The 25,543-nt window shown below is 43.2% G+C and overlaps 1 protein-coding gene across 3 annotated transcripts in view; it reads left to right on the forward strand.

Annotated features, from left to right (window-relative positions):
• Positions 1-2,160: 2,160 nt before the first annotated feature.
• PIK3AP1 (phosphoinositide-3-kinase adaptor protein 1) overlaps positions 2,161-25,543 on the forward strand; it is a 114,818-nt gene continuing 91,435 nt past the window's right edge. For 2 of the 3 annotated variants that reach the window (XM_081551125.1, XM_081551128.1), the window contains exons 1-2: positions 2,161-2,684; positions 11,088-11,504. In XM_081551125.1, coding sequence (XP_081407251.1) covers positions 2,375-2,684; positions 11,088-11,504 — 727 coding nt within the window. In that variant the 5' untranslated portion in view covers positions 2,161-2,374. The remainder of the gene's footprint in view (positions 2,685-11,087; positions 11,505-25,543) is intronic. The other variant, XM_081551131.1, reaches the window with a different exon arrangement.

The following is a 25,543-nucleotide window of genomic DNA, read 5'->3' on the forward strand; positions in this document are numbered from 1 at the left end:
GGAAGGTCAAAAGAGAGCTAGGTTCTTAAGCCTTGCCTAAAAAGCTGCTTGTAATTGCAGAAAACGATCTATGTAAGTTCTACAAAAGAACTGTACAGAGTTGTAACAGTGCATTGATAGGGGGCTAGCAGAGAAGGCAATGGCACCCCACTCCAGTACTCTTGCCTGGAAAATCCCATGGATGGAGGAGCCTGGTAGGCTGCAGTCCATGGGATCGCTAGGAGTCGGACACGACTGAGCGACTTCACTTTCACTTTTCACTTTCATGCATTGGAGAAGGAAATGGCAACCCACTCCAGTGTTCTTGCCTGGAGAATCCCAGGGACGGAGGAGCCTGGTGGGCTGCCGTCTATGGGGTCGCACAGAGTCGGACACGACTGAAGTGACTTAGCAGCAGCAGCAGCAGCAGGGGTGGGTAGGAGGTATGGCTGACAGGGTGTGGAGGCCAGAGAAATCCTGAACATGGGGAATAGCTATAACATATATCAGGGAGTAAGCTTATCTCCTCTTTCAGAATTCTAGGTCTGTGGTAGGCAGAATAATGCCCCTGTCCCCCAAAGATGTCCACATCCTAACCCCTAGAACTTGTGAATACACTGTTACATGGCAAAGAAGAAGGTTGTAGACGATATTAAGGTTGCTAGTCTGCTGATCTTAAAACAGGGAGATTTTCCTGGATTATCTGTGTGGGACCAATATAACTGCTAGGCCTTTAAAAGTGAAAGGCAGAGGAAACACAGAAATATGTGATGAGGGAAGCAGGGTCAGAAAGATGTTATGTTACTGGATTTGAAGATTGAGGAGGGCATGAATCAAGAAATGTGTGTAATTTCCTCTAGAAGCTGAAAAAGGCAAGGAAATGTATTCTCTTCTAGAGACTCCAGAAAGGAACCAAAACCTGCTAACACCTTGATTTTAGCCTGGTGTGGCTCATGTTTGACTTCTGAAATATAGAAGAGTAAGATAATCAGTCAGTTCAGTCACTCAGTCATGTCTAACTCTTTGGGATCCCATGGATGGCAGCACGCCAGGCTTCCCTGTCCATCACCAACTCCCAGAGCTTGCTCAAGCTCATGTCCATTGAGTTGGTGATGCCATGCAACCATCTCATCCTCTGTTGTTCCCTTCTCCTCCTGCCCTCAATCTTTCCCAGCATCAGGGTCTTTTCCAATGACTCAGTTCTTTGCATCAGGTGGCCAAAGTATTGGAGCTTCAGCTTCAGCATCAGTCCTTCCAATGAATATTCAGGATTGATTTCCTTTAGGATTGACTAGTTGGATCTCCCAGCAGTCCAAGGGACTCTCAAGAGTCTTCTCTAACACCACAGTTCAAAAGCATCATTTCTTCGGCGCTCAGCTTTCCTTATAGCCCAACTCTGACATCCATACATGGCTACTGGAAAAACCATAGCTTTGCCTAGACTGACCTTTGTCGGCAAAGTAATGTCTCTGCTTTTTAATATGCTGTCTAGGTTTGTCATAGCTTTTCTTCCAAGGAGCAAGCATCTTTTAATTTCATGACTGCATCTTTTAATTTCATATCTTATTCATGTAAGATAATAAATTTGTTTTATTTTAGGCCATTGAATTTGTAGTAATCTGTTATGGCAACAGTAGAAAACTAGTTCTTGGACTGAACTCTGATATTTCCATTTTAAAATGTCTTTCATTTCTCTCCACTTGCACAGAAAACCTATCTCTCTGTCATCTCTGCTCTCTGGACATCGCTGAGGACTGCAAGGGCACAGCTCCGTTCAGATCCACTACAGGAGCGGCAAAGGGAGAAGGATAAGACGTGGCAGGTGAGTGCGAGGGTTAAGGGAAGAGCTCTAGCTCTGGTCTCAAACAGGCCTGGTATAGAACCTCGGGGAACATCTGCTCTCTGTGGGAGTCTGAGCAAGAGATTTGGCTTGTTTCTTCAGCGCTAACCTGAAGGCCATGATAGGTGCTACCTCAAACGCACAAAAGGCAATGACAACGATACCGTGCATTTGACATATGAGATTATCATTAACGATCTTGTGCCGTCTGGAGATCAGGAATTACAGGAAGGTCACTGGAGGGTAATCAAGGGCAACACCAACCACCAGGGCCAGGTGCCAGAGAAGATGCCTCTTCCCCTTCCTGCCCCCTCCCCTTCCTGCCGGGGCAGCGGCTCAGGGAAAAAGCCCCAGGGAATGGGGAGATGGTTGGGCCACCTGTGCGCATTGACAGCCCCCGCCCGAGATCGCACAGGCCGTGCAGCTAACCCTTCTGCCTCCGTCCTCTCTCAACGCTCCCCCAACTCGGGCTGCCCTTTGGTGGCCGACCCGACTGATTTCACAGGGAGCGGGGCGCACGAAGCCCCCCTGCCTCCTCCCTACCCTGAGTGAGCTATGGGGGGCACGCGGGGAGCTGGCCGGCTGCGGGCCGGTGGGGGGCAGTTCTCACTTCCCCTCCCCAACCGCCCGGGGAGCAGGTGCCGGGGGCCTAGCCCCGCCGGCGAGGCGGGCCTTGTGGACACGCCCTCGCGGCGAGTCCTCGCTGCCCGGCAGGAGGAAGCGCCAGAGCCGCGGCTGGTGCTGCGCGGAGCCGGGCGCCGCTCCCGTCCTGCGCTAGGGCCGCCGCCGGGCCCGCTCCGGCCCCAGGCCCCGCGCGCAGCGAGCCGGGCATCGAGGACCGCGGCCGGCGGCATGGCAGCCTCAGGTGCGTAGGCCGGACGCCGGTCCCTCTCCCCCGTCTCCCTTCCGCGCACCCTCTCGCCGTCGCCGCCCGCCGTCCGCTGTCCCCTCTCGCTGTCCTCGACTGCTCCCTCGGCTCGGCGCGGGATCTGTGTTCTTTCTGTTCTTTCCTCTCTTCTTGTCGCAGACTTCCCTCCGCAACTTTCTCACGTTCCCTTTCCCAGGCTGTTGCGCGATTCTCTTCGGCCGCTGCCCGACCTTCCCTTGTCCCGCATCTTCTGAGACTCCTTTTCTCCCTCCAGCACTGGCCCTTGAGCTTCTGAGGGTCGCTCTCCCTGTTGAACTAACTCTGTGAACCGAGAGTCAAGTTTAAAGAATGTGGAGACCACACTGGTCTCTCCGCCGGCGAAATGCTTCTTTTCGGGTCCCATCGGGCCAATAGGGGGCGCTCAGACAGTCCGAGTTTGGAGATGGGCTTTGGGCTGCCTTCCTTAACCGGCTTCCTCTTCCCTCCTGGACTTTGGTGTTTTTTTTTTTGTCTAGAATTTCAGTAGGACTCGAGGAACACCACTCCTTTAGCTTTACTTTTCTTATGTCCTTGTCAGAACTTTGGGGACTGGGGAGAGGTGAGGGTAACTGGGTAATCTACCCATCAAACGGTTCCAGGAGTCTCTTCTAATTAGCCCTGGGCCCCTTTCTGGTCCATGGCGTGTACACTTGGCAAGCCTCTCACTCACTGAGATCCAGAACAATCACAGTAATGATGAGGCTAGAGACAACCAATGAGCACTAACTATGCAATGTAGTGGATATTGTGCACCTAAATATGTCCTCACTGGTGACCAGGACACCCTAATCTCTGCTCTCAAGGAGTTAATAGTCTGTGAGGGCAGGCCATAAGTAAAACAGGGAATTATCAAATGAGAAGATTAGAGTTACCATGTTTGCAAGTGCGTTTACTAGTATTTTTCCATCCCATCTTATGATATTTTAGTAGAGATAACATGTGAAAACAGGATGTAAAATCTTCTTGAAAGGAGGTGCTGTTTTTGGAGAAATTGTGGGCAGATATGCTAGAATGAAGGGCCAGCTTTCCCCAGGTCCCCTGAGATACAGTTTTCTAATTGTGATTTGAAAGAAAAGGCCAATCGACGGTGACAGTTCCCTTAGATTTGGTAATGCAGACTCCGTATTTAAGGGAATTGGGAAGGTAGCTAACCTTAGCCTCCTGGCTCTCTAGCTGGGCCTTAGAGGTTAAAAGAACTTGTACTGTGAATAAGGTAATAGTAGGTTCATAGTCCACACATTCCATTTGAAAGCCAGTGCAGAGTTAACTAGAGGGAATCAATTCATTCAACATATATTTATTGCAGGCACAGTTCTAGGTGTCAGGTGTATATTTAATAAAACAGACATAAGCCATGACTCCTTGAAGCTTATGGAACATCGAGGGCAGGCAGGCAATACACTGAATAAGGAAAGTGTGATGTGCCTGCGTGCTTAGTCATGTCCAACTCTTTGTGACCCCATGGACCATAGCCCACCAGGCTCCTCTGTCCATGGGATTTTCCAGGCAAGAATACTGGAGTGGGTTGCCATTTCCTCCTCCAGGGGATCCTCCCGACCCAGGGATTGAACCTGCACCTCCTGTGTCTCCTGCATGGGCAGGCAGATTCTTTACCACTGAACCACCTGGGAAGCCCAAGGAAAGTACATTATGTGATAAGTGTGGTGGCAAAACAGTAAAGGGGTAAACGGGGTTGGAGATACATTTGTAAAGGAGGCAGCCAGGTTAGGTGTCATGGAGAAAGGGGCATCTGAGCAAAGACCTGAAGGAGAGCAGGAGAGGAGGCATGTGGGGGAAGAGGGCTTTAGGCAGGGGAACAATAAATGGGTGGATATGATATATTTCTGGAACAGGGAGCAGGCCAGACTGGCCACAGTAGGTGAATGATTGGGGAGAAGTAGGAGATAAGACCAGTGATGCTCCCACCTCCCTCTATTGCTAGGAACAGTTCCTGGGCTGCTTAGTCCAGGAAACAGCATACTTTGGGTGGAGAAAACCGCCCCCCACCCACCAGTGTCTGGTATTCATTGCCCCAGTAGGCGTGGCCAAAAGGGCTAGAATGATGTGCTTCTATTCATATGAGGTCTCAAGCCCAGTGGCCAAACCTGGGCCCATTTATTGGCTCTGTAGTGGCTTTTTGCAGATGTCTGTAATGGTTAAAGCCCTCAAATCTTCTTGCCATAAGCATCCTCTGTGGTGAGTCACCACTCCAGTTTCTGCAAGTGGGACTTTCTGAGGTCTGGAAGGACCAGGTCCCGTAGTGGACGGCACACTGGTGAGAGTGGTGAGACGGTCTCTTTGCCAGAATGCTATAGTCTCTGGAGCCATCCAGGCCACTCTTCTACGTGTCTTCCTCTTTTTCTCCTCTTCCTTTGCCTCTTTTTTCCCTTCTTCCTCCCCCACTCCGTTCTCCTCCATCTTTTAAATAGTTTTTTTTTTTGAGATGTATTTCACATTCCGCGCTATTCACCCAATAAAGTATACAATTCAGTGGTTTTTAGTATCCTCACAGACATGTACAGGGCTTCCCAGGTGGCGCAGGGTTAAAGAATCATGGGTTCGATCCCTGGGTCGGGAGGATCCTCTGGAGTAGGAAATGGCAACCCGCTCCAGTATTCTTGCCTGAAAAAAATCCATGGACAGAGGAGCCTGGTGGGCTACACTCCATGGGACTGCAAAGAATCAGACAGAATTGTACAACCATCATCACAGTCAATTTTAGAACATTTTCATCATCTCAAAAAGAAATTCCATACGCTTCAGCCATCACTTCATTGTTCCCTCTTCCTCTCTCGCCCTAAGTTCTACTTTCTGTCTCCGTAGATTAGATTTCCCTCCTCTGGACTTTCATATAAATGGGATCATATAGTATGTGGCCTTTTGTGACTAACTTCTTTCATGTTGTATAATGTTTTCAAGGTTCATCCAAGTTGTAGCATGCGTTGGTACTTTGTTTCTTCTTATGATCCAATCATGTGGTCTTTAATTCCCTTCCAGTGAAGGGTTAGTTTCTTTTCTTTTTTTTTGGAAAGGCATATTTGCTTGTTGAAATTGAGGAGAATCTTGACTCCTTATCTGAAAAAACTTAGAAAATGAGATGAAATGAAATGGAATCAGCCTACCCTGAAATATTCTGTAGGCTCCTGATGATGTCTGTTGTAGTTACTCTTGAGAGAGAGGAAAGAGAAGTCATAAGTGATTTTCCCAAGTGGCCAAGCCTGGTTGAGTGAAAACTAGAATCCTTTCCTCTGTGTATCAGCCTCCAGGTGTTTGAAGAAACCTCTCATACCTTTTTCTACCCCCACAAGGCTTCTCTTACCTCTAGATCCTTCTTTCATTCCTGGACTTATAGGACAAAAGAGCTTGAAGGGACCTAAAATTGTTTTGTCACGTTACCTTCTGTCTAATCCTCTAAGTTCCTCAGTACTCCTGCAAAGTCTCTAAACTTGAAGCTTTCAGAGTCTGGAAGCTCCTCGTGTTGTTTCCAGATCTCTCCCTATTCTGGTCACCTTCCTTGTGTCACACCCATCTTCAATATGGTGCCAGATTCAAACTCAGACTTCAGGAGGTTGGATGAATGGAGTGATCTGGGCTGGGTAGTTTGAGAAGCTGTCAAGCTCTTCTGAGGTCTTTTCTGGGGTGGATTCTGGATCTTTCAAAGGAAGCTGTCTTTCGGTCACTGTGTTTCTTACCACCACTGTCACTCCCTGTTGCCACCAGCCAGCCCTGCCTCTGCTGTTATCCACTCCTTTCTCCTTTGATAGCCAGACCTGGTCTCTAAGCTTCTCAAGGATAAAGACCCTTCCTTATTTCTGTCTGGAATTTATGGACTCCTTATTGGTTCATGTATTTCGTTTCTCTAAATAAACAAACAAACAAAAATAGAGGAATGATTTGGCACGTGTGAAGAAATGACTTATGATTAAAGGAAGGGAATTCTCATTGAAGAAAAGGGTGCCCCTACGAATGAGAGAGAGTCCCTGACAAAATGTTTAGTCCCAGCAGGTTGTGGAAGGACTTTGACTTCCACTTTGGACTTTTCTAAAATTACCCCAAGTTTCAGTTTCAGCAGCAGAGTGAAATTCAGGAAGGTGATAGATCTCGTTGTCCTCATTTACATTAAGGAAAAATTGCTTAGACAGAGTATATTGGTCTGAAGTCACACCAGGAGTTGGTGACCAAGTAGGTTGTGATATTAACTAGCCTGAGGTAGTAACCACTTCCTTCTCAAGTACTGGCATACCTCATTTTATTGCACGTGGCTTTATTGCGCTTTGCAGATATTGTGTTTTATTTTTTGACAAATTGAAGGTTTGTGGCATCCCTGCACCAAGCAAAAGTATTGGAGTTGTTTTTTTTCCAACAGCATTTGCTCACTTCCTGTCTCTCTGTCACATTTTGGTAATTCTTACAATATTTCAAGCTTTTTCATTATTACTATATTTGTTAAGATGATTTGTGATCAGTGACCTTTGATTTTACTATTGCAAAACATGGTTAAGGCTCAAATGGTAGCATTTTTTAGCAATAAAGCATTTTTAAATTAAGGTATGTACTTTTTTTTTTTTTTTAGGACTTAATGCTCTCACACAGTTAACAGACTACACAGTATAGTATAAATATAACTTTTATATGCACTGGGAAACCCTCAAATTTGGGAGACTTAATTTTGCAGTGTTCGCTTTATTATGGTGGCCTAGAGCCAAACCTGCAATAACTCTGAAGGATGCCTATACTTTCACTCAAAGGGGGTGAGTGAAATTTAGCACCAGAACTTCAGGAATGAGACATTTTAAGTAGATTTCCATTTAGAAGAGGCTAACCCCTTAAGTGCTTTTTATTTAAATTCTATTTTTAAACTTTTCTTTTAGAAGTTTTAGATTTAAAGAACAATTGGGATGATAGTACAGAGAATTCTCATATATTACACACCTGGTTTCCCCTATTATTAACATTTAAAGTTTTCTTGATGGCTAGAAGTCTTTAATGAGTAGTAGGTATTACAATGTGTTGTTAACAGAGGAGCAGAAAGTGGTGAGGCAGGATCCAGGGTGAACTGAGTACTGCCTCCTCCATGGCCCCAGAACTTGTCTTAAAAATGTTGTTTTGCTTTTGAGTCACGGAATTGATGCTTCTCAACTGTGGTGCTGGGAAAGACTTTTGAGAGTCCCTTGGACAGCAAGGAGATCAAACCAGTCAATCCTAAAGGAAATCAACCCTGAATATTCTTTGGAAGGACTGATGCTGAAGGTGAAGCTCCAATGCTTTGGCCACCTGATGCGAACAGCCGACTCGTTGGAAAAGACCCTGATGCTGGGAAAGATCGAAGGCAGGAAGAGAAGAGGACGACAGAGGATGAGATGGTTGGATGGCATCACCGACTCAATGGACGAGTTTGAGCAAGCTCCAGGAGATAGTGAAGACAGGGAAGCCTGGCATACTGTAATCCATGGGGTCACAAAGAGTCAGATATGACTTAGCAACTCATAACTACATAGTCAGGCAATGTACCATTGCTGCTTTCCTGCTAAGACAATCAGTGCTCTGAGACCCAAGTTTCCTTCTTAAGGGTATTTCTTAAGTACCTTTTAAGGGTGCTCTCAGAAATCATTTTCTTCCTTCTTCCTCACTCTTTAGCCATCACTTGTCAACCCTGTTGAAAACATTACCCACGGTTTCTCTGTCACTAATGTATGGGACCACAGCCAGCCTCTTCTGAGACCTTACTCTGCTTCTAGTTCTTTTGTATAAACTATTGACATGATATTTGCTGGTATATTTGTCTCTGTGTGTATGTAGAAGGAGGGTATGTGACTACAGTTTCTTACTTTTATACTTTTAAGTAAATCCTGACCACAGCATCACTAACTTTGCATCCTTAATATTGTAATGAAATGTAATCTTGCACACTGCCTCCCTGATGGGCCATACTCATGCCCATTCATATGCAATTACTCTTTACATTTAGAAGAACATTTGCTTCTTAGTATAAAACAGCCACGTAGGGAGGAGGAGCATAAAGAAGACAGATATATTTGGATGTTAGCTCTGCTTTTTCTCAGTGTGAGCTCCATAGTTATGTAGCTTTGCCAATTTTATTCCTTTTGCAGTGCAGAAATTACTTTTCCGTCGAGGTTCAAAGAAATATTCTACACAGAAGAAAAAAGATTCAATTGGCAAAAATTTCACTTTATGGAGGGCCGCACCATTGGTACACTTAAATTTTGTTCTTGATCTACTTAACTCTGGGACCAGCGTAAGCATTCCTAAAATGGACTGTTTTATTCAAACCAAGGAAACAGACCATGTTCAGAATTGAGTTCGCCACAGAGCTACAGATGTCCATGGTGTCTTCAGAATTGCTGACTTTTATTCCAGTCTCAACTTGCCTTCTGTTAAAATTTGCGCACCTTCCCGTCAAAAGGACTCGCAGGCTGATGCGCTTGTTCCTACTGGAAGCCTGTTGGGTTTGATGTTAGTACTGAATGAGGGGCTCCAAAAAGAAATGTCACATTTTTGTTTTACTTACTGTTTTAAGAGATTTGGTCCTGTCATCCTGGGGGGCTATCAGAACTGTGTTGGGTTTACATTTTATATGTCATTATTTTTATTTTGAGTATGGAGATGGATGGGGCCAGGAACAGGACTTCCTTCCATGATGTTTTCAGAACTGAGAGGCTCAGGTCTTGCCCTAGTCCTGCCTCTGACATTCAGATAAATGTGGCCCAAGGATGGCATTTAACTGTGCTAATCCACAACTTAGATGAATCTCCTTTCACAAAATTCCCAGCTTCCATCTCTGAGTGGGAGGAAGGCTCCCTGTTGCCTTGTAGATTCGTAGATACTTCTCTGTGCTCACCCCTTCCAAATCCCTTAGAATAGTTCATCACATTAATGGAAGATGAGGACTCACAAGTGTTATGTTAAGAGCCAAGCTTCTTTGAACTTCCATAATGGAAAATAAGAGTTATTGCTCAGCAGATTCTTGACAGAATTCCTGATGGGAAGTAGCAGGTGAAGTTGGCGAGAGGACAGGATAGGAAACCAGGGGGCAACCTGAGTTTCAGTCCAGACTCTGAACTAATTTGCTGAATGTAAATTTAAGTAAATTCCTTTATCTTCTCGGATGAAGTATAGCTTTTATCTGTAAACGAGGAGTTTGGGCTCACTTTGTGATCCCCCAAAGATTCAACACTTCTCTGAGGCTTTGAACTCTGTTTCTGGCATTTGTGCTTTATTACAAGAAGAAGAAAGCCTATGTGACAGACCATGTATGGTGAGGGGCACCTTATAAATGGCACTGTGTAGGTCAATGTGTTAGTTCAACCATGGTTACCTTTACATTAATGCATTGTTTGTATTACTGTGAGGATAATGATACTGGCTACCAATCACTGAGGGTTTACTACATGCCAACCACTATGCTCAGCAATTTACATAACATATTTAATTTAATTCTCATGAAACACTGATAAATATTGCCTTTATATTTCCATTTACAGATAAATAAATGAGGTTTAGAAAATAAGCAACTTGCCCAGGGTTTCACGGTTACTATTTCAGAGAGCCAAGATGCTAAGTCTGGCTGCCTGATTCCAGATCTGTGCTTGTAACCACGGTGTTTGGGAAAGCTAGGTTCTGGGATCAAACTGAAAGTGAAAGTGTTAGGTGCTCAGTCGTGTCTGACTCTTTGTGACCCCATGGACTGTAGCCTGCCAGGCTCCTCTCTCCATGGAATTCTCCAGGCAAGAATACTGCAGTGGATAGCCATTCCTTTCTCCAGGGGATCTTCCCAACCCAGTAATCAAACCTGGGTCTCCTGCATTACAGGCAGATTCTTTACCATCTGAGCCACCAGGGATCAAACTGCCTTGGTTTAAATTCTAACTCTGCCACTGGGGCTCTTGGATAAATTACTTATTCTGCCATACCTCAATTTTCTCATCTTTAAAATCTGGCTAGTAGTGGTACCTTGGAAGGTTGCTGTGATGATCTAATGAATTTTCTAGGCAATAAGCTTGGACAAGCTGGAATGTAGTAAGCTCTAAGTAAGTGCTTGCAGTTTCTTTTCATCATTGTCATCCTATACTACATCAGCCGTGGGCGGGAGAGAATACCAGCAGAAGCAATAGCATATGAAAAGATCTGAAACAGCATGGGATGTTTGGACAACGGCAGGGAATCTGGAATGGTAGGAACACAGGCTGTAAGTGGGAAAGAAGTTGGGCAGGTATGCTGGGGGTGGAGCGTGAGAGATTGTGGGTGCCAGGCCCCTCATCTGGATGGTGACTCTTGCAGGTCATGGGAAGCCCTAGTGGGAGCAGGCATGTTAACGTGCTTCCGTGTCTCCTTCTTGCTCAGGGATGCTGGGAGGATGCGACATCCTCATTGTTTACAGCCGAGATGCTGAGGAGTGGTGCCAGTACCTCCAGGACCTTTTCCTTTCCAGTCGGCAGGTCCGCAGCCAGAAGACGCTGACTTACAGGCTGAGCCCCGAGACGTCCTTCTCCGCCGAGGACCTGAGCTTCTTTCTCCATGTGCGCTGCATCGTGGTGCTGCTGTCTGTGGAGCTGGTGCAGTGCTTCTACCAGCCGAGCTTGCTGCCCCTGTTGCAGAGAGCCTTTCATCCTCCACATCGCATGGTGCGGCTGCTCTGCGGGGTACAGGACAGCGAGGAGTTCCTGGACTTCTTTCCAGACTGGGCCCACTGGCAGGAGCTCACTTGTGACGATGAGCCTGAGACTTACGTAGCAGCTGTGAAGAAGGCCATTTCTGAAGGTAAGGGCCTCTTCTGGGGTACAGATATGCAAGCCCTGGAAAAAACAACGACCTTTCCAGGCCTCAGGCATTTCAGGCGAGACATTGTGGTGTTAATGGTCATCATTCCTATTACAGACTGAACCTAGACCTCACTACACTAAGAGCCCCAGTCGTATTTACTGGTTTAGAGCAGCCTATTTCTGGGATGGGATTGTCCCATCCTAGAATAGGGTAGGTTAGGTCTCCTGGATAGGGTAGGATAGGGTAGGTCTCCTGGACCACAGGAAAGAAAGATGACACTTTTCCTAGGGTTCTGTGCTAGGATAAGCCCTCTTTTTAGAATTGTCTACACCTCAGAAGACATGGGACAGAGACTCCAGCCTAGAGGGCAGTGGGGGTGGGAGGCTGGGACTTAGTTTGGTGGGGATGTGAGGACTGTGACTTTCAACCTTCCTGTTGCAAGCCACTTCCATTTTTTATCATCAGGTGACCTTAAGATTTTGGTTGAAAAGGTGTCACTTTTGGCTAACATGATTGTAGAGAAGAACCTCCCTTCTCTGTTTTCCACCAGCCTAGTTTCTGTCCTTTGCCTTGTTTCTCCTTTTAAAATGGGAGAATTCTGAGCCTCTCTGCTGGGACTAATGACTTCAGTGGCCCCAGGAAGTATGACAAATGCTCCGATTAGCAGTACCGGAAGATGTGCTCTGGGATGGATGCCTGTCACAGCTTTTCTTCCTCTTTTTGTTTTCTATTTTGGCTTCATTGTGGGCTATGAGCAAGCTACGTGTTTATCTTCTATTTTCTTGCCATTTGAGCTCTTATACACCTGATGCCAGTAAAGAAACCCAGAAAATTATGGAGCGATGTAACTATGCTCAATTATCCCTGGTGTGCCTTGGGCATTAAAATTTGACTCATCTACCCCAACTCGTTTGATTTGTGAATCAAGAATTCACAAATTCTTAGTGACCTTAAAAAGCTAGTAGAGTTCCTAGATGCTTTTATCCCAGGAATGGCCTGCTCCAGACCAATAAATATGACCTAACACAGTAGGATCCCAGGCCATTCTGTAATATAAATGACAAGTGTGAGTGTAGAAGATGTCTCACTTGATACTCCTGGGACCTGGATTTTTCCAGGGTTTGCTTATCTTTACTTTAGAAGGACACAAGGATAGAAAAAAAATGCATAATTCATACTTGCACGATTGTACTTCATTGGTTTGAGGGGTCTGCTGAAACTTACAGCGAAGTGAGATGCAACTGGTTATTGCAGAGGATGGGCTTCTGTTCTGTCACCGCTTAGAGTGAGCTTATGATCTGGTGGGCAGGTTGCTGTGACCCACCTGTCCATCATTCTGCACACCATGGCTGTGTCGTCACTGTACTGGCCTCATGGTGTGTGCGCTAACAGACTGTTCTTTCAAATACTACTAGCGGTATTGTTTTTGAAAATAGATGGTAAAAGGGATTCTCTGACTATTGTTTGGCTGTGTCTGATGTTCAGATGCCTAGATAAATTGATCACTTATGATATTTTACTTTTCACTAATGACTGGCTCAGTGTGCTATGAGCCCTTAGCTTCAAATGTTTCAGAAGGAATGACGTGTTTCACAGTGGTATTTCTGTTCTGAAAGCAAATAACCTCTCATCAGAAAGAGATATTTTAAATGGGAGATTAAAACCAGCTGCTTAGTGGAAAATCTGTGTGGTTCAGAATCAATGGATATGTAGGGACAAATGGAATTATAGGGAACAGTATGAGGGAGGATGGCTTATGCCTCCAATGTCACTTTCTTATCTGATATTAGACTTGTGAATTTGGGGATTTGAGGTCTCTGTGTGGGGAGGCTAGAATGGCTTAGGTTTGCTTTGGGAATGTCCATAGCCATCACCCTCAGTTGGCCCAGTACTGAGGGGCTATATCTCTGATTTTTGTGTTGAACAAGTTTTCTTGACAAACGTTAAGACTGAAAGTCTGATGTTGTAGCAAAAGTGAGTAATGACACGCTGTTGCCTGGCTTCGATGCTAACTGGATGCCCAATATTGGGCAATTTATGTAGCCTCTTTGGGTTTCAGTTTCCTTTTTTGTGGGGTTTCGCTGGTGGCTGAGACAGTAAAGAATCTGTCTGCAATGCAGGAGACCCGGTTTTGATCCCTGGGTTAGGAAGATCCCCTGGAGAAGGGAATTAGCTACCCACTCCAGTATTCTTGCCTGGAGAATTTCACGGACAGAGGAGCCTGGCAGGCTACAGTCCATGGGGTCACAAAGAGTCAGACATGACCGAGCCTCTAACACTAACACTTCCTTCTCTTTAAGAGGCAGGCTTACACTTGATCTAAGACACTTTCCAGGGCTGAAACCTATGAGTCCCCCAGGCCAAAGAGTCTCAAATACTTCTGAAGCACCACCATCTTGTCCTATTTCATACCTGCTTTGACTCCCAGGAAGCTTAGAGCTAAAGCAGTGTTTAAGGATCATATTATCCCTATACTATGTTTCTGGTATGAGTATGTCCTTAGTTATAGTCTCTATAACTTGTGATGATTTATTTTAATATCCCTCTTGTACACATGAGGTTTTCCTAAGGTACTTCAAAATAAAAGTCAAAAATAAAATTTTCATACACCCCACTAGTACAAGCTGCTCCAGTCCTATGAGAAAGAAATAAATACATGAAACTTGTTTCTTTGACTTTCTCTGTTAAAACAATTCCAGTGGGAAACATAATGGAAAATTGATAATGGGGATGCACTAATGGTAGAGACAATAATTGTGGGGTTACTGATTGTAGAGCTATTGAAAGCTACAGGGAGACACATTTCAGGCATCTTTCTAACAACTGAAGCCTGCAAAGATGGGATTGGTGGCCTTTGGAGGTGATGAGTTCCACATCACCAGGAGTGTGCAAGCAGAGACAGCATGTATGGTGTAAAAGGAATTCAGCTTTGGAACCATGATTGGACCATGTGACCTTCACAATCTTTTGATCATAAAATTCTCTTACTTGAAGTTTCTGGGTTTTTTTTGCTAGAGAAACGTGTCTATACTGAATCCAGTCTTCTTCCTTCACCAGATATCCCTGGTGTTTCTAATTCCCAACTGGAGAAATATTGGTCATATTCCTACTATAACCCCAACAGAAAATAGCAGGAAAAAAGATTTCAATTCATAATCTATGTAACCCTTGAAAACAGTAAAACTCCCAAAATATTTATATACATAATTTTAAGATATTTTGTGAGAAAACGTGATGAAGTAAAATTTTTATTTTAAGGCAGGGCAAGAAAAAATTAAACATCAAACTCTCTCTGTGTATTTGGACCTCTCCTCCCCTCCCCCACATGCAGTGTGCATCCACATTGCACATTGACCCACGTTAGCCTGAGCTTCTCAGGAATGGGAGTGCCTGCTCGACCGTAAAGATCAATTTTTTCTTTCTTCTGACACTAACAATGTAACTTAAAATAATAGTGTTCTTTCCCAGCTTTGTACAGGGTCATGATGACTTGTTGCTCACTTTGTCTGTGCCGACCCGGACCGTGTACCCTTGATGAACTTTATGTAAAACATCAGTATGTCATTTTGATGTACAATCCTTTGTCTCAAAAATGTTTGTGACTGTGCCTTTGACTTCTAGCAGGTAGGAGGGTTCTTAGAGCTTTCTGAGAATCTACTTGCTAGGTTATAATCCTCAGTATGGCTCAAATAAAATTCTTTTTGTCTTCTTAACTTGATAATTAGTTGATTTTTTTGTCAAAAAATGTTACTATTTAGTAAGATATTCATTGAGACCATTTAAAATTTAGGCTAAATTTTAGACCACTTAAAATTTAAAATAAGGCTTAAAGATCAAAAGCTTTAGAGAATAGAACTGGTAATAGAGGTAATTATTCCAGAAACTTAGATCGATTGTGGTGGTTGTTGTTCATGTCCAACTCTTTTGCCACCCCATTTACTGTAACCCACTAGGTTCTTCTGTCCATCGGATTTCCCAGGCAAGAATACTGGAATGGGTTTCCATGCCCTCCTCCAGGGGATCTTCCCAACCCAGGGATTGAACCCGCATCTTCTGCATTAGCAGGCAGGTTCTTTACCACTGAGCCACCAGGGAAGCCCTGAGTGAGGTTACAGGTAGTTAATTATACTTTTTCTTGCTGCTATGTTATCTAAATAAGTACTTCTCAAACTTTAATGAGGGTGGGAGGACCTGGGATTCTTATCAATATACAGATTGTTACTCTATGAGTCTGGATGGGACCCAAGATTCTGCATTTCTAACAAGCAACCAGGTAATGCTGATGCTGCTGGTTAGGGATCTGCTGAAAACTGAGCTAAGGTCTAAGTCACCATTCCTTTATCAAGTCAGTTGTCTTGTACTTCTGTTATGCCTGGATCATTTTCACAGATCTCTACTTTTCTGGAAATGAAGGCACTATCTCATAAGGTTGACTCCTGGACCAGTGTTTATGTATAAAATAAGACCAGTGTTTGGTGCTTAGGCCAGTAGACTTCAGGATAGGGCTCTTGAGTTCTCTTCCTGGTCCTTGACTCACAGATTCAACATGTTAGCTCTGACATATTCAACCTCTCAGTTTTCCAGATGTAAATGGTCCTGACATCAGAGTCGGGGTGTACTTCCGTCTCAATCCTTACTGCTTCTTCATTTAACAGACGTGTTGATCATAATTACTATGCCACTAAAAATGTTTGGGAGGTTTTATTTCCTACCCCCTCTCTCCAAATTTGTCAGTCACCTTAAAACTGAGCAGATGTTTTAATTATAGAGTCTTCAGTGTGTTGTAACAGCCAGTTTATTTCCCAAGGCCTTCATCTGTAAAATGATGGGGTTGGACCAGATGATTTGCAAGGTTTCTTCCAGTACCCCAGCACTGTAAGATATCACTGTGAGTTTTCTAAATAGATGGCAGATTACCCAGAACCTTTTAACCGGTTCAGTTTAGTTCCAAAATGTTTTCAGGGTTATATACCCAGGGCATAGAAGACTGTACTATTGTTCTGAATTGTTTGGATTTGTTAGGTGATTATTTTAAAATAAGGAAGTGAGAAAAACCCAGGTACAGCGCAGAAATTATTTCCTCTTTTTATAAGTGCTCTATTTTTTTTTTTCAGGCGCTCTATTCTTTACTGCAAATCTCATTGGAATGTAAAAATAGATTCTGTAAGTCTGTGTGAGAGAGGTCTTGATGGGTAACACTGAGTTTTATTTCAAAAGTTCTCATAATTTAGTGTGTCCATATTTGTGTGTGTGTGTGTGTGTGTGTGTGTGTGTGTGTGTGTTTGTATGTGTTGAGGGGGAAGGGAAGCACTGAACCAGTTCTTCCAGTATTATTCAGTATTATATTGCAAATCTTGTCTGCTTTCTTATATGTATTTTCTCTTTACCTCCCCTATCCTTTCTCATGCCCTTTGTGCTTCTCATGCCCACAATCATGAATTTTGCTTTTTTCACGTGGGGAAAATTTAGAGGGATATGTCCACATCTGGCCTTCCTTTGTTGATATTACTGTTCTAATCTGATGGTTAAACTGGAGTTTAAAAGGAAAACAATTGGGATACAAATCCTTTTAGCTAATCAGATGGATTCCGAAGTCTTCTCCCAGATTTAAAAGGGAACATTTTCTTTTCTGAAATAAAATACAATTGACCCTGGAACAACATGTGGGTTAGGGGCACTGACTCCCCTGCCCCCACCCACGTAGGCAAAAATCTTTGAGTCATCCTTTGGTATTGGTGGGGGATTGTTGCCAGGACCCATGTAGGACACCAAAATCCATGGATGCTCAAGTGCCACACAGGCCCTTGGTATCCATGGTTCTGCATTTATGGATTCAACCAACAGGGGATCATGTAATTGATCATTTTTATTGAAAATGAAATCTGCGCATAACTTGTCAGCACAGTTAAACCCATGTTGTTCAGAGGTCAGCTGTAATGTATGTTTATCATAATGTTGAAAAAAAGAAAATGAAAAATATACCTGTAGGCTATTCCCAATTAAAAAAATAATAATGTTGCAATAAATCTCCACACAGCTTTATGCCTAAATTTTTGTCAATCTCTGTGAATTTCCTCTTAGCCAGTCTCCGTAGAGCTCCTAGAGATGGTGCTCACTTGCTCTGTGCATCTCCCCACTCTCCCCATGTGATCTGAATTCATGGCCCCTTACTGTGGTTTTTTGTTGTTGCAGTTTATCTACTTATTTTTCTTTCCCTTTATGCCTAAGTCAGTGATTTATATTTGCAGTTTCTCTTGCAAAGATACTCATATGGAGAACTGCCCTGAACCACTCTTTCTCCTCATGGAAAGAGCTAACACTAAGGTGATGCTGTGACAGTTGCTGTGTGTAACACGCTGGTCACTTCATGGGTATTTATTCCTCCCCACAACTCTGAGTGGGTAGATGGTTTTACCACCAGTTCACAGATGAGAAAACCGAGGTTCAGCAAGGTTCAGTAACTTGCATGAGGACTGGGAGCAGCTCACATGGAAACTTAGGGCCTTCAGACTCATGCGCTGCTTTGTCTTGCTTACTTCTAAGCCTCTCCCCCCATTCTCCTCTTCCTCATGGAGACGAGAAGCAGGAAGAAAGCCTGGGAAAGAGAAAGGATTAAGGGCAATGAAGCTTCCCTGAGTTCTCTAGATGGCAGGATCCCAAGTCAGACTGGATATTGGCATTGCCCCCCACTTTGTTTAACATGCTGGTGTCCCCGCCTTACCCTAGACCGACTGAACAAGAATCTCAGAGGTTGGTTCAGACAAAATGAATTTCAAAAAGACTCCACAGTGGGTTATGCCCTGCAGCCATGCTCTGGAGGCTCTGCTCCATGCCTGCAGCCCTATCCATTGGTTTTCTGGTTGGAGGAGCTGGCAGCAACTCAGGCCATATGGGCTGTCATAGGGCAGGTCACGGGGCAGTGTTCCCAGGGGCTTAGAGCCTGGCCAGGTCACAGCTCACTTCCACGTCACAGGCGACAGCTTTTAGAGAGGGGAAGAGAGACAGACCCTCCCAGCAAAGGGGAAGTAACTGCACCCTCCTTGCTCTCCTTGGTGTGGCAGCCTCGCTGATGGTAAGTCCGTGATGGCTTCTGGGGCTTCTGTGCTGCCTTGCAGAGACTGAGGGGAGAATCTGATCTGGGGCCTCTTGAAATAGTCAATTTTTGTTCCGCTGTCCTCCCGCCTTGTGGCCTTGGGTTGTTGGGTCTGCTCTCTCTCTTCTGTGGTTTAGTCCACACGTAAGGTTCCTCCTTAAATGCCCCTTGCAGAAATGTGCTTCCTTCACACAGTCTTCCCTTTTGAAATAATCTTTGATTTGGAGAGAAGATGCCCAGCTGGGATGGTAAAATCTGTCCCAGTGTCACTAAAAAGCTGCAACATGTCCAAAGGTCCTTTGGATTTCCCTTGCCAGGTACTCTGATCACCTCATAGAACGAGATGCTTCCTCCTAGCTACACCTAAAAACAATCAACGAGGACTAATGCCCATGATAGATTTTTGTGCCCATGGATCTTTATGAATTTCCCACAGAGCTGTGGGCCCAGGTGGCGTTGTGGAATTGGCCACCCTGCTACTTCAAAAGCCACCCAGAGACAGCCTTCTGCTCCCAGTTAGACTTTCTGTGGTCCCTCAAGGAAAATATCTGCAAGTTACTTTGTCAACTGTGGTTGGTAAGGTGCAGTGAAAAGGGAGTGATGAATGCTGAAGTTTCCACTAGTGTGAGAATCTCAAGTTTGCACCTGTTTTTGTATAAATTGTCTATTGCAGGCCGGAATGGAAATATCAGATGTAGGAATTTTATCAGTTGGTTTCTTGCCCTGTTGTTTCTGTAGTTTTTGTATCTCACTTCTCCTGCGATTATTGCTAGAGGAGAATCCTAGAATGGAGGAGCAATTTGATATCTGTTTTACTCCTTCAAAGCCCTTTTGTAAACATTATCTCATTTGGTCCGTGCTATTTTCTTGTGGTGTTAGTTGCTCAATCGTGTCCAACTCTTATCGACCGCATGGACTGTATCCTGTCAGGCTCCTCTGTCCATGGGATTCTCCAGGCAAGAATACTGGAGTGGGTAGCTATTCTCTTCTCCATTCCCAATCCAGGGATCGAACCTGGGTTTCCTGCATTGCATTTTCTTATAAGGCAGACATTATTATTATCACCATTTTAAAGATGAGGAAAACAAGGCCTGGCAGGTTCACACAGCTGTTGTTCCATTGGAGCAGGATCAGGTCAAGCCCTCCTGCCTTGTAGTCCAAGGCCTAACTATTTTCTTATCTAGACATTACAGTGAGCCTTCCATTCTCAAGGCCCTGGGCTAGGTGCTGGAACGGAGCAGGGAAGCCATCTATAGTCATTGCTATAATAGTCTCTGCATTCTAGACCAGCACTATTCAAAAAATGTATAACACAAGCTACATGTGAAATTTTAAGTTTTCTAGTAGCCATAGTAAAAAAATAAAATACTAGAATAAAAAGAAACTAATGAGTAAATTTCAATAATGTGCTAAATTTTTTGGGCTAAATTTACTTAGCCCAATATATCTAAAATTTCAACTTATAACCAATGTAAAATGATTAATGAAATGTTTTCTATCCTTTTCTTCATACTAAATCTTTGAAATCTGGTGTGTGTTTTACACATAGAGCACATATTTTAACTGTTCAATAGCCACATGTGGCCAGTAGCTATCATATTGGACAGTGTAGATCAAGAATGATGCTTCTTAGAGAACTAGGGGCCATATCTGTTAATATTTTAATACATTAAATGTCATATATGTTTTTAGAAATGTTTGTCCTGGTTTTTTTTATTCATTTACTCAATTAGTCATTCAGCAAGTATTGAATGAGCATCTGTCATGTGCTAATCTGTAGGGAACATCTATTCATTGTTTTCTTTCCTTTCTCATCTCCTCTTTCTGGCTTTTCTTCCTCATTCCTCCTCTTTCTTTGTCTCTTTCTATATTTTGTCAGCTATTTAGCTATGTTCCCAGGCTCTGCAAGTATAGCATTGGTTAAGACAAAATTAACTTTGATTAACAACTGCGTTTCTGTCCTTGGAATGGCCAAATTATCATATATACTAGTGAGACTGGACTCCTGGCAACCTATGTGAAGGCAGAAACTAACCAGGGTGCTTCTGTCTGTTTACCTACCTATCTACCTACAAATCTGTCTAAATTTTACAAGTATGTATAGAGCAGCATTTATACATATTTATGCCAGTGTATATGTATCTGTGTATTTTATATTGGTTTATGAACTTTTTTGCTGCAAGGATACACAAGGAATTGTTGATAGTAGTTGCCTTTTGGTGGATGGAGGACATTTTGAACTTTTTATTTTAGACATTTCCCCAGTGTTTTAATTTTTCTACATTGCTAATTTTTACTCTTTGCGATTTTAAAAGAGAAAACTGATGGGGTCATGGGGATTTTATGAATCTAGAGGAAGGAGTTGGACTAACACCCAACTACTCCGAGTAGGTTGAGTTTCAGGTTAAATTCCTGTGTGCAAACTCCTTGGCCTTTTTCTCAGCTTTGTTAGATTGGTCTTCTGGGTAAAGGGAAGTGACACTGGTTTGTGTTATTGCTGTAATGACTGTCCCATCAGTCACTCCGTGTGGGCTCTGCTTGAAAAGAAGGAACAGCCACTTGTCACTGAGTCATAGTTTTACTCTTCTCAAATGGAATTTGACTCTTGTGGAATTTAGATTGATGTCTCCTTAGGTTGCTTCAGTCTTTGTGATAAGAAGCAAGAGAATGTGAGTGTATATTTCACAGACTTTGGCACCAACTGGCTGTGCCACCTTGGGCAAGTCACCTGGCCACCCTGGACCTACTCTTGTCCTCATTAAAATACCGGGAGGTGCACAGATTGACATTTCAGACCTTTAAAGTCGTGAAATTCCATGGTTCCAACCACATGTAATTTTGAATATCTTACATTTCATTGTTCTCAATCTGATATTTTTCAAAATCCCATCAAGGTATTATATATTATTTCAGCTAACAAGTTATTCTTTGCAACAGAATTTAAATAGAACTTTAAATGACATAAAAATAGCTTCCTGTTTATGGACATTAGCCTAAATTCAGTCTTAGAAGATCATAGCAGTATGCCATTATCTGTGTGGGAATGAAAGAATGTATGTATTTCACATTTTATACATATTATTTATTGTGGATGTGTAGATACATGGTTGTGGCTCACAGGAAGATAATGGGGGCAAGGGAAATGGGGGCAAATGTGCATGACAGAATGGCTCTGTTAATTTCCCTATTTTTTTCAGGATGTTTTCACAGTTTTTCAATTTAGTTTCCATTGCCATTCACATGACTGCGAGTATGTCTGAGATGGCTGAGGAAATAGGATGATTCATGCTGTAAATGACTCTTTATCTGCTCATTGGAGAAGTTATTGATACCATGGCAGGCTTGTCATATAGACTTCTGAGCAGAAAACTTGCTAATTTAGCCAGTTTGATAAAATTTAGATGTGAACAGTGGTCAGTTGATTTTCTAAGACGCAGAAAAATGAACAAAATTAATAATTGATAAAGTTGCCTTTTCTCTAGGGGAAAAAGCATTTGGAGACTGTTTTACTTTCACTGTATTTATGTTTTTAAAGAAAATACTTGTCTCCACTGACAGATGTTTTGTGCTCAGTAAATGGTAGTGGATGGATGAGTGGCTCGGTGGGTGTATCCATGGATTGTTACCATTTTCCTTATTCTTGAGCCCATTTTGAAGGTCCTAGTTGGAGAAAAAGATACCCTTCCTGTGAGCATCCTTCTTAGGGAGCCTGTGCTGCTGGTGCCATGTGACTCATCAGCTGTTTCCATGGAGCAGGTTTGTCTTGTGGTCACGTAATTAAGATGTGTTTGAACAGAAACCCGTCAAACTGATTCAGAGCAAGACAGTGTCTACTGAGTGCATCTTTTTTTGCTGTGTCCATACTTAAACATGTACCAGATATGACAACCCATCCTAGAAAAGAACCGGGTATGCCATTATAAAGGCTAGCTAGTAACTTGAATTGTTAACTCCATGGGGGTGTGCATGGATCATTAGTAGCAGAAATTAAATTGAGTGCGTCGTTTTGAAGGAAAGCATTGAAGTGAAGAAATCTGAAGTGTTCAGAAGAGACCTCTAGAACTGGCTTAGTGGTTTGGGGAATTCCTTTTTTTCCCCCCTGGGTTTGTACCTTCTGCATTGGTGTATCTTCCTTATCACTCTTTCAAGATTAGACCCATACTAGCCTTTCATTTAAAAGAATGCTGGTTGAACATGCATATTTTGTCTGCCAAGTTGCCAGTTTCGTAAACAGATTGCTGGCTCGCTCTCCAACATCTGATAACACAGGAAATAGAGGGGAAGCTAATGATGAAATGAAAATGCTCTACTTTTAAACTGGACTAAAACAAGTTTCCTTTTATATATATCAGCTAATGTTTGAGGCTATAGCTAAAGTTAAAGCTTGCTGTGGAATTGACATTCATCAAAACTAGCAGATGGAATATCAGTGTTAGCTGTTGACTTTTTTTTTTTTTGAGTGTGTAAAATGCGGGAAAACATTTTTTGTTGCAGGATATGGCAGTTAGCATCACAAGTGGAGTTGTAACCTGAAAAGAAAACTGGATTCTTGGTTGGTGTTGAGCCAAAAGACACAACCTAGTCAAAGATCAAGAGAATGATTTATTATTACTTGTAGCACGTAAGGAGAACTCTGGGGATCTTTCCGGAAGCAGTGTCTCCCTGAACAGCAAAACTGGGGAAGCTTAGAGTACATGCATATTCATGAAAGGGCTGAAGCAGAGGATAATTCAGCATAGAATTGGGGCAAAGGTGGACAGAGTCCAAGCTTTAGTTGATTGAATTCAGGAGGGTCAGCTTCATCATTCCATGCTCCACCTGGGTTGGGGCCTTAGTTCCTGTAGAACTCAAAGATATATCATTATGTATAGCCCTTGAGGAGGAACTAGGACTCTGCTTTATCACTGCACTGTTGTTTGACTGCCTTCTCTTTGTTTCCTTAGGATCATAGATTACTGGAAATTACCTGGCAGTCCAGTGGTCCTGCTTTCATTGCTGGGGCCTGGAGTTCAATCTCCCATTGGGAAACTAAGATCCCATAAGCCACATGGCACAGCCAAAAAAGAAAAAGGAAAATAAAAAGATCATAGATTACTGTTCAAGGGCAAGCATTGTGGCCAGGCTGAGATCACTAAATGACTTAGGCCGAAAGGGCTCCTCTAAAATCGAGAAAGTCATTCCCGGTTTTCTTTCCAGGGACCCTCTGACCCATCTGCTTACAGAGTCAGCCTGTTACTTTTTCTAAAACAGAGCCCCCCTTTTCATTTTCTAAAACTTTCTGAATATCATCTCTTAAAGCCTTGGTTTGTTGCTAGGGAAGGTCTCCAGCTCTGATTATAAAGCATTTTTATAGGAGAAGTTTTCAGGGAAAATGTAATGTTGAAATAACCATACAGTAATTGAGCAGCCTAAATGTTTATTTTCATTTTCAATTCAGAGTCCTATAGACTATAGAAATCCTTTGACATTGTTTTACTCCAATCTCTTCCACGGTACAGGGTGTTCATTTAATTAAAACTTGCCTATGCTCTGGAAATGGACTAGCTTTAGAGTCTCTAATGGCAAAAGAGGGACAGTCAACAAGATGGAAATATAGAATATTAACATGAGAAAAGGCAACTTTGGGATCATCTGGCTCAGTCTCTCTAGTTTGAAAGGAACAAAGTAGGACTCAGAGAGCTAGAAGAATTGCCCAGTGTTACACAGTTAATGGCAGAGATGAGCATGTTAATTTATGTTTCTAGTCAACAAATATTTATTGAGCTAATGGAGGTGCCATGGGGGTGGCACTCTGCAAGTTACTGGGAAGATCTGATGGAAAAGTCATACTCAAGTCCTGCTCTTGAAGAGTTTATGTGTCCTGGAGGTAGAGGGCGACTAAACAGCCAGTTGTTCTTTTAATTACTTAATGCCAAGAGGGTACAGCATTATGAAGCAGAAGTCAGGGAGCTCCCTATGAATAATAAAGGGGACCTGTGGTTTTCTAAGGGCCCTTCTGATAGTTCCTTACTCTCATCCATTAAGGAAAGAATGAGTTTCCTGAGCATCCATCTTGGAAAAAAGAAGAAAAGACATGGCTGTAGATATGGCAAATATTATACATTTGCTTATCTAATGGTAATGTATTGCCTAAATTAACCATGGCTTTCAGGCAGGGCTTTCATGTTCTCCAAGTAGTGATTAGGACTGTCTAAATTTTCACATAGTTTTACTTAATTTTAAAATGAGCATTTTGGTCATTTCTTTAAGTTTATAGACAGCAGTGACGTTGAGAGGTATATATTACTATGTTCCCACAATTTGGAACTTTTACGTTCTTGTTTACCTAAATGTGAATTGGTTGGAAGGACAGGCTAAAGATAAGTTGAAAATGAATAAGAATCAATATAAAATCCTATTCAGCATTCAAGAAAATAATTAAGCAGTTGTACAAGAGCAGGATGAAGGAATATATATGTAAGAGTTGTGCTTGTAAGGTCTGGTGGTTTTAGTTGAAGGCAACCTAAGCATAGTCAACAGAGCACTGTTGCCTCCAACTGGGAGTGACCAGTTGGGAAGCTTTACCACTGATGACAGAACCTTGAGTCAAAACAATCTTGACAGGCAGGAACCTGGTTCCAATCCAACATACAACATTTTACAAGTCTAGGTGTTTATTTGCAATTAGGTCTCAAACCTCGTCCCCCACCCCACCCCCAAACAAAACTGAACTATAGAATTAAAGCATGGTGGAGGAAAAATCCTGGCTTCCATGGTTTACATGAAGAAGAGGTGGGGATTTGAGGTGACCACATGCTCAGTATGAATCAGCAAGGTGGCATACCTGCTCTAAGATGCAGTCTTGAGCTTCCCTTCTGAACAACAGCCAGACTGGAAAAAATGACGGCCCCTCTTGTATGACACCCAGACTGTAGCTACCCATCTGGAGTAGCTGTTGGCAGAA

Source organism: Giraffa tippelskirchi, chromosome 2, assembly GCF_054371585.1.
Source record: "Giraffa tippelskirchi isolate mGirTip1 chromosome 2, T2T-mGirTip1v1.2.pri, whole genome shotgun sequence".
Classification (NCBI taxonomy): domain Eukaryota; kingdom Metazoa; phylum Chordata; class Mammalia; order Artiodactyla; family Giraffidae; genus Giraffa; species Giraffa tippelskirchi.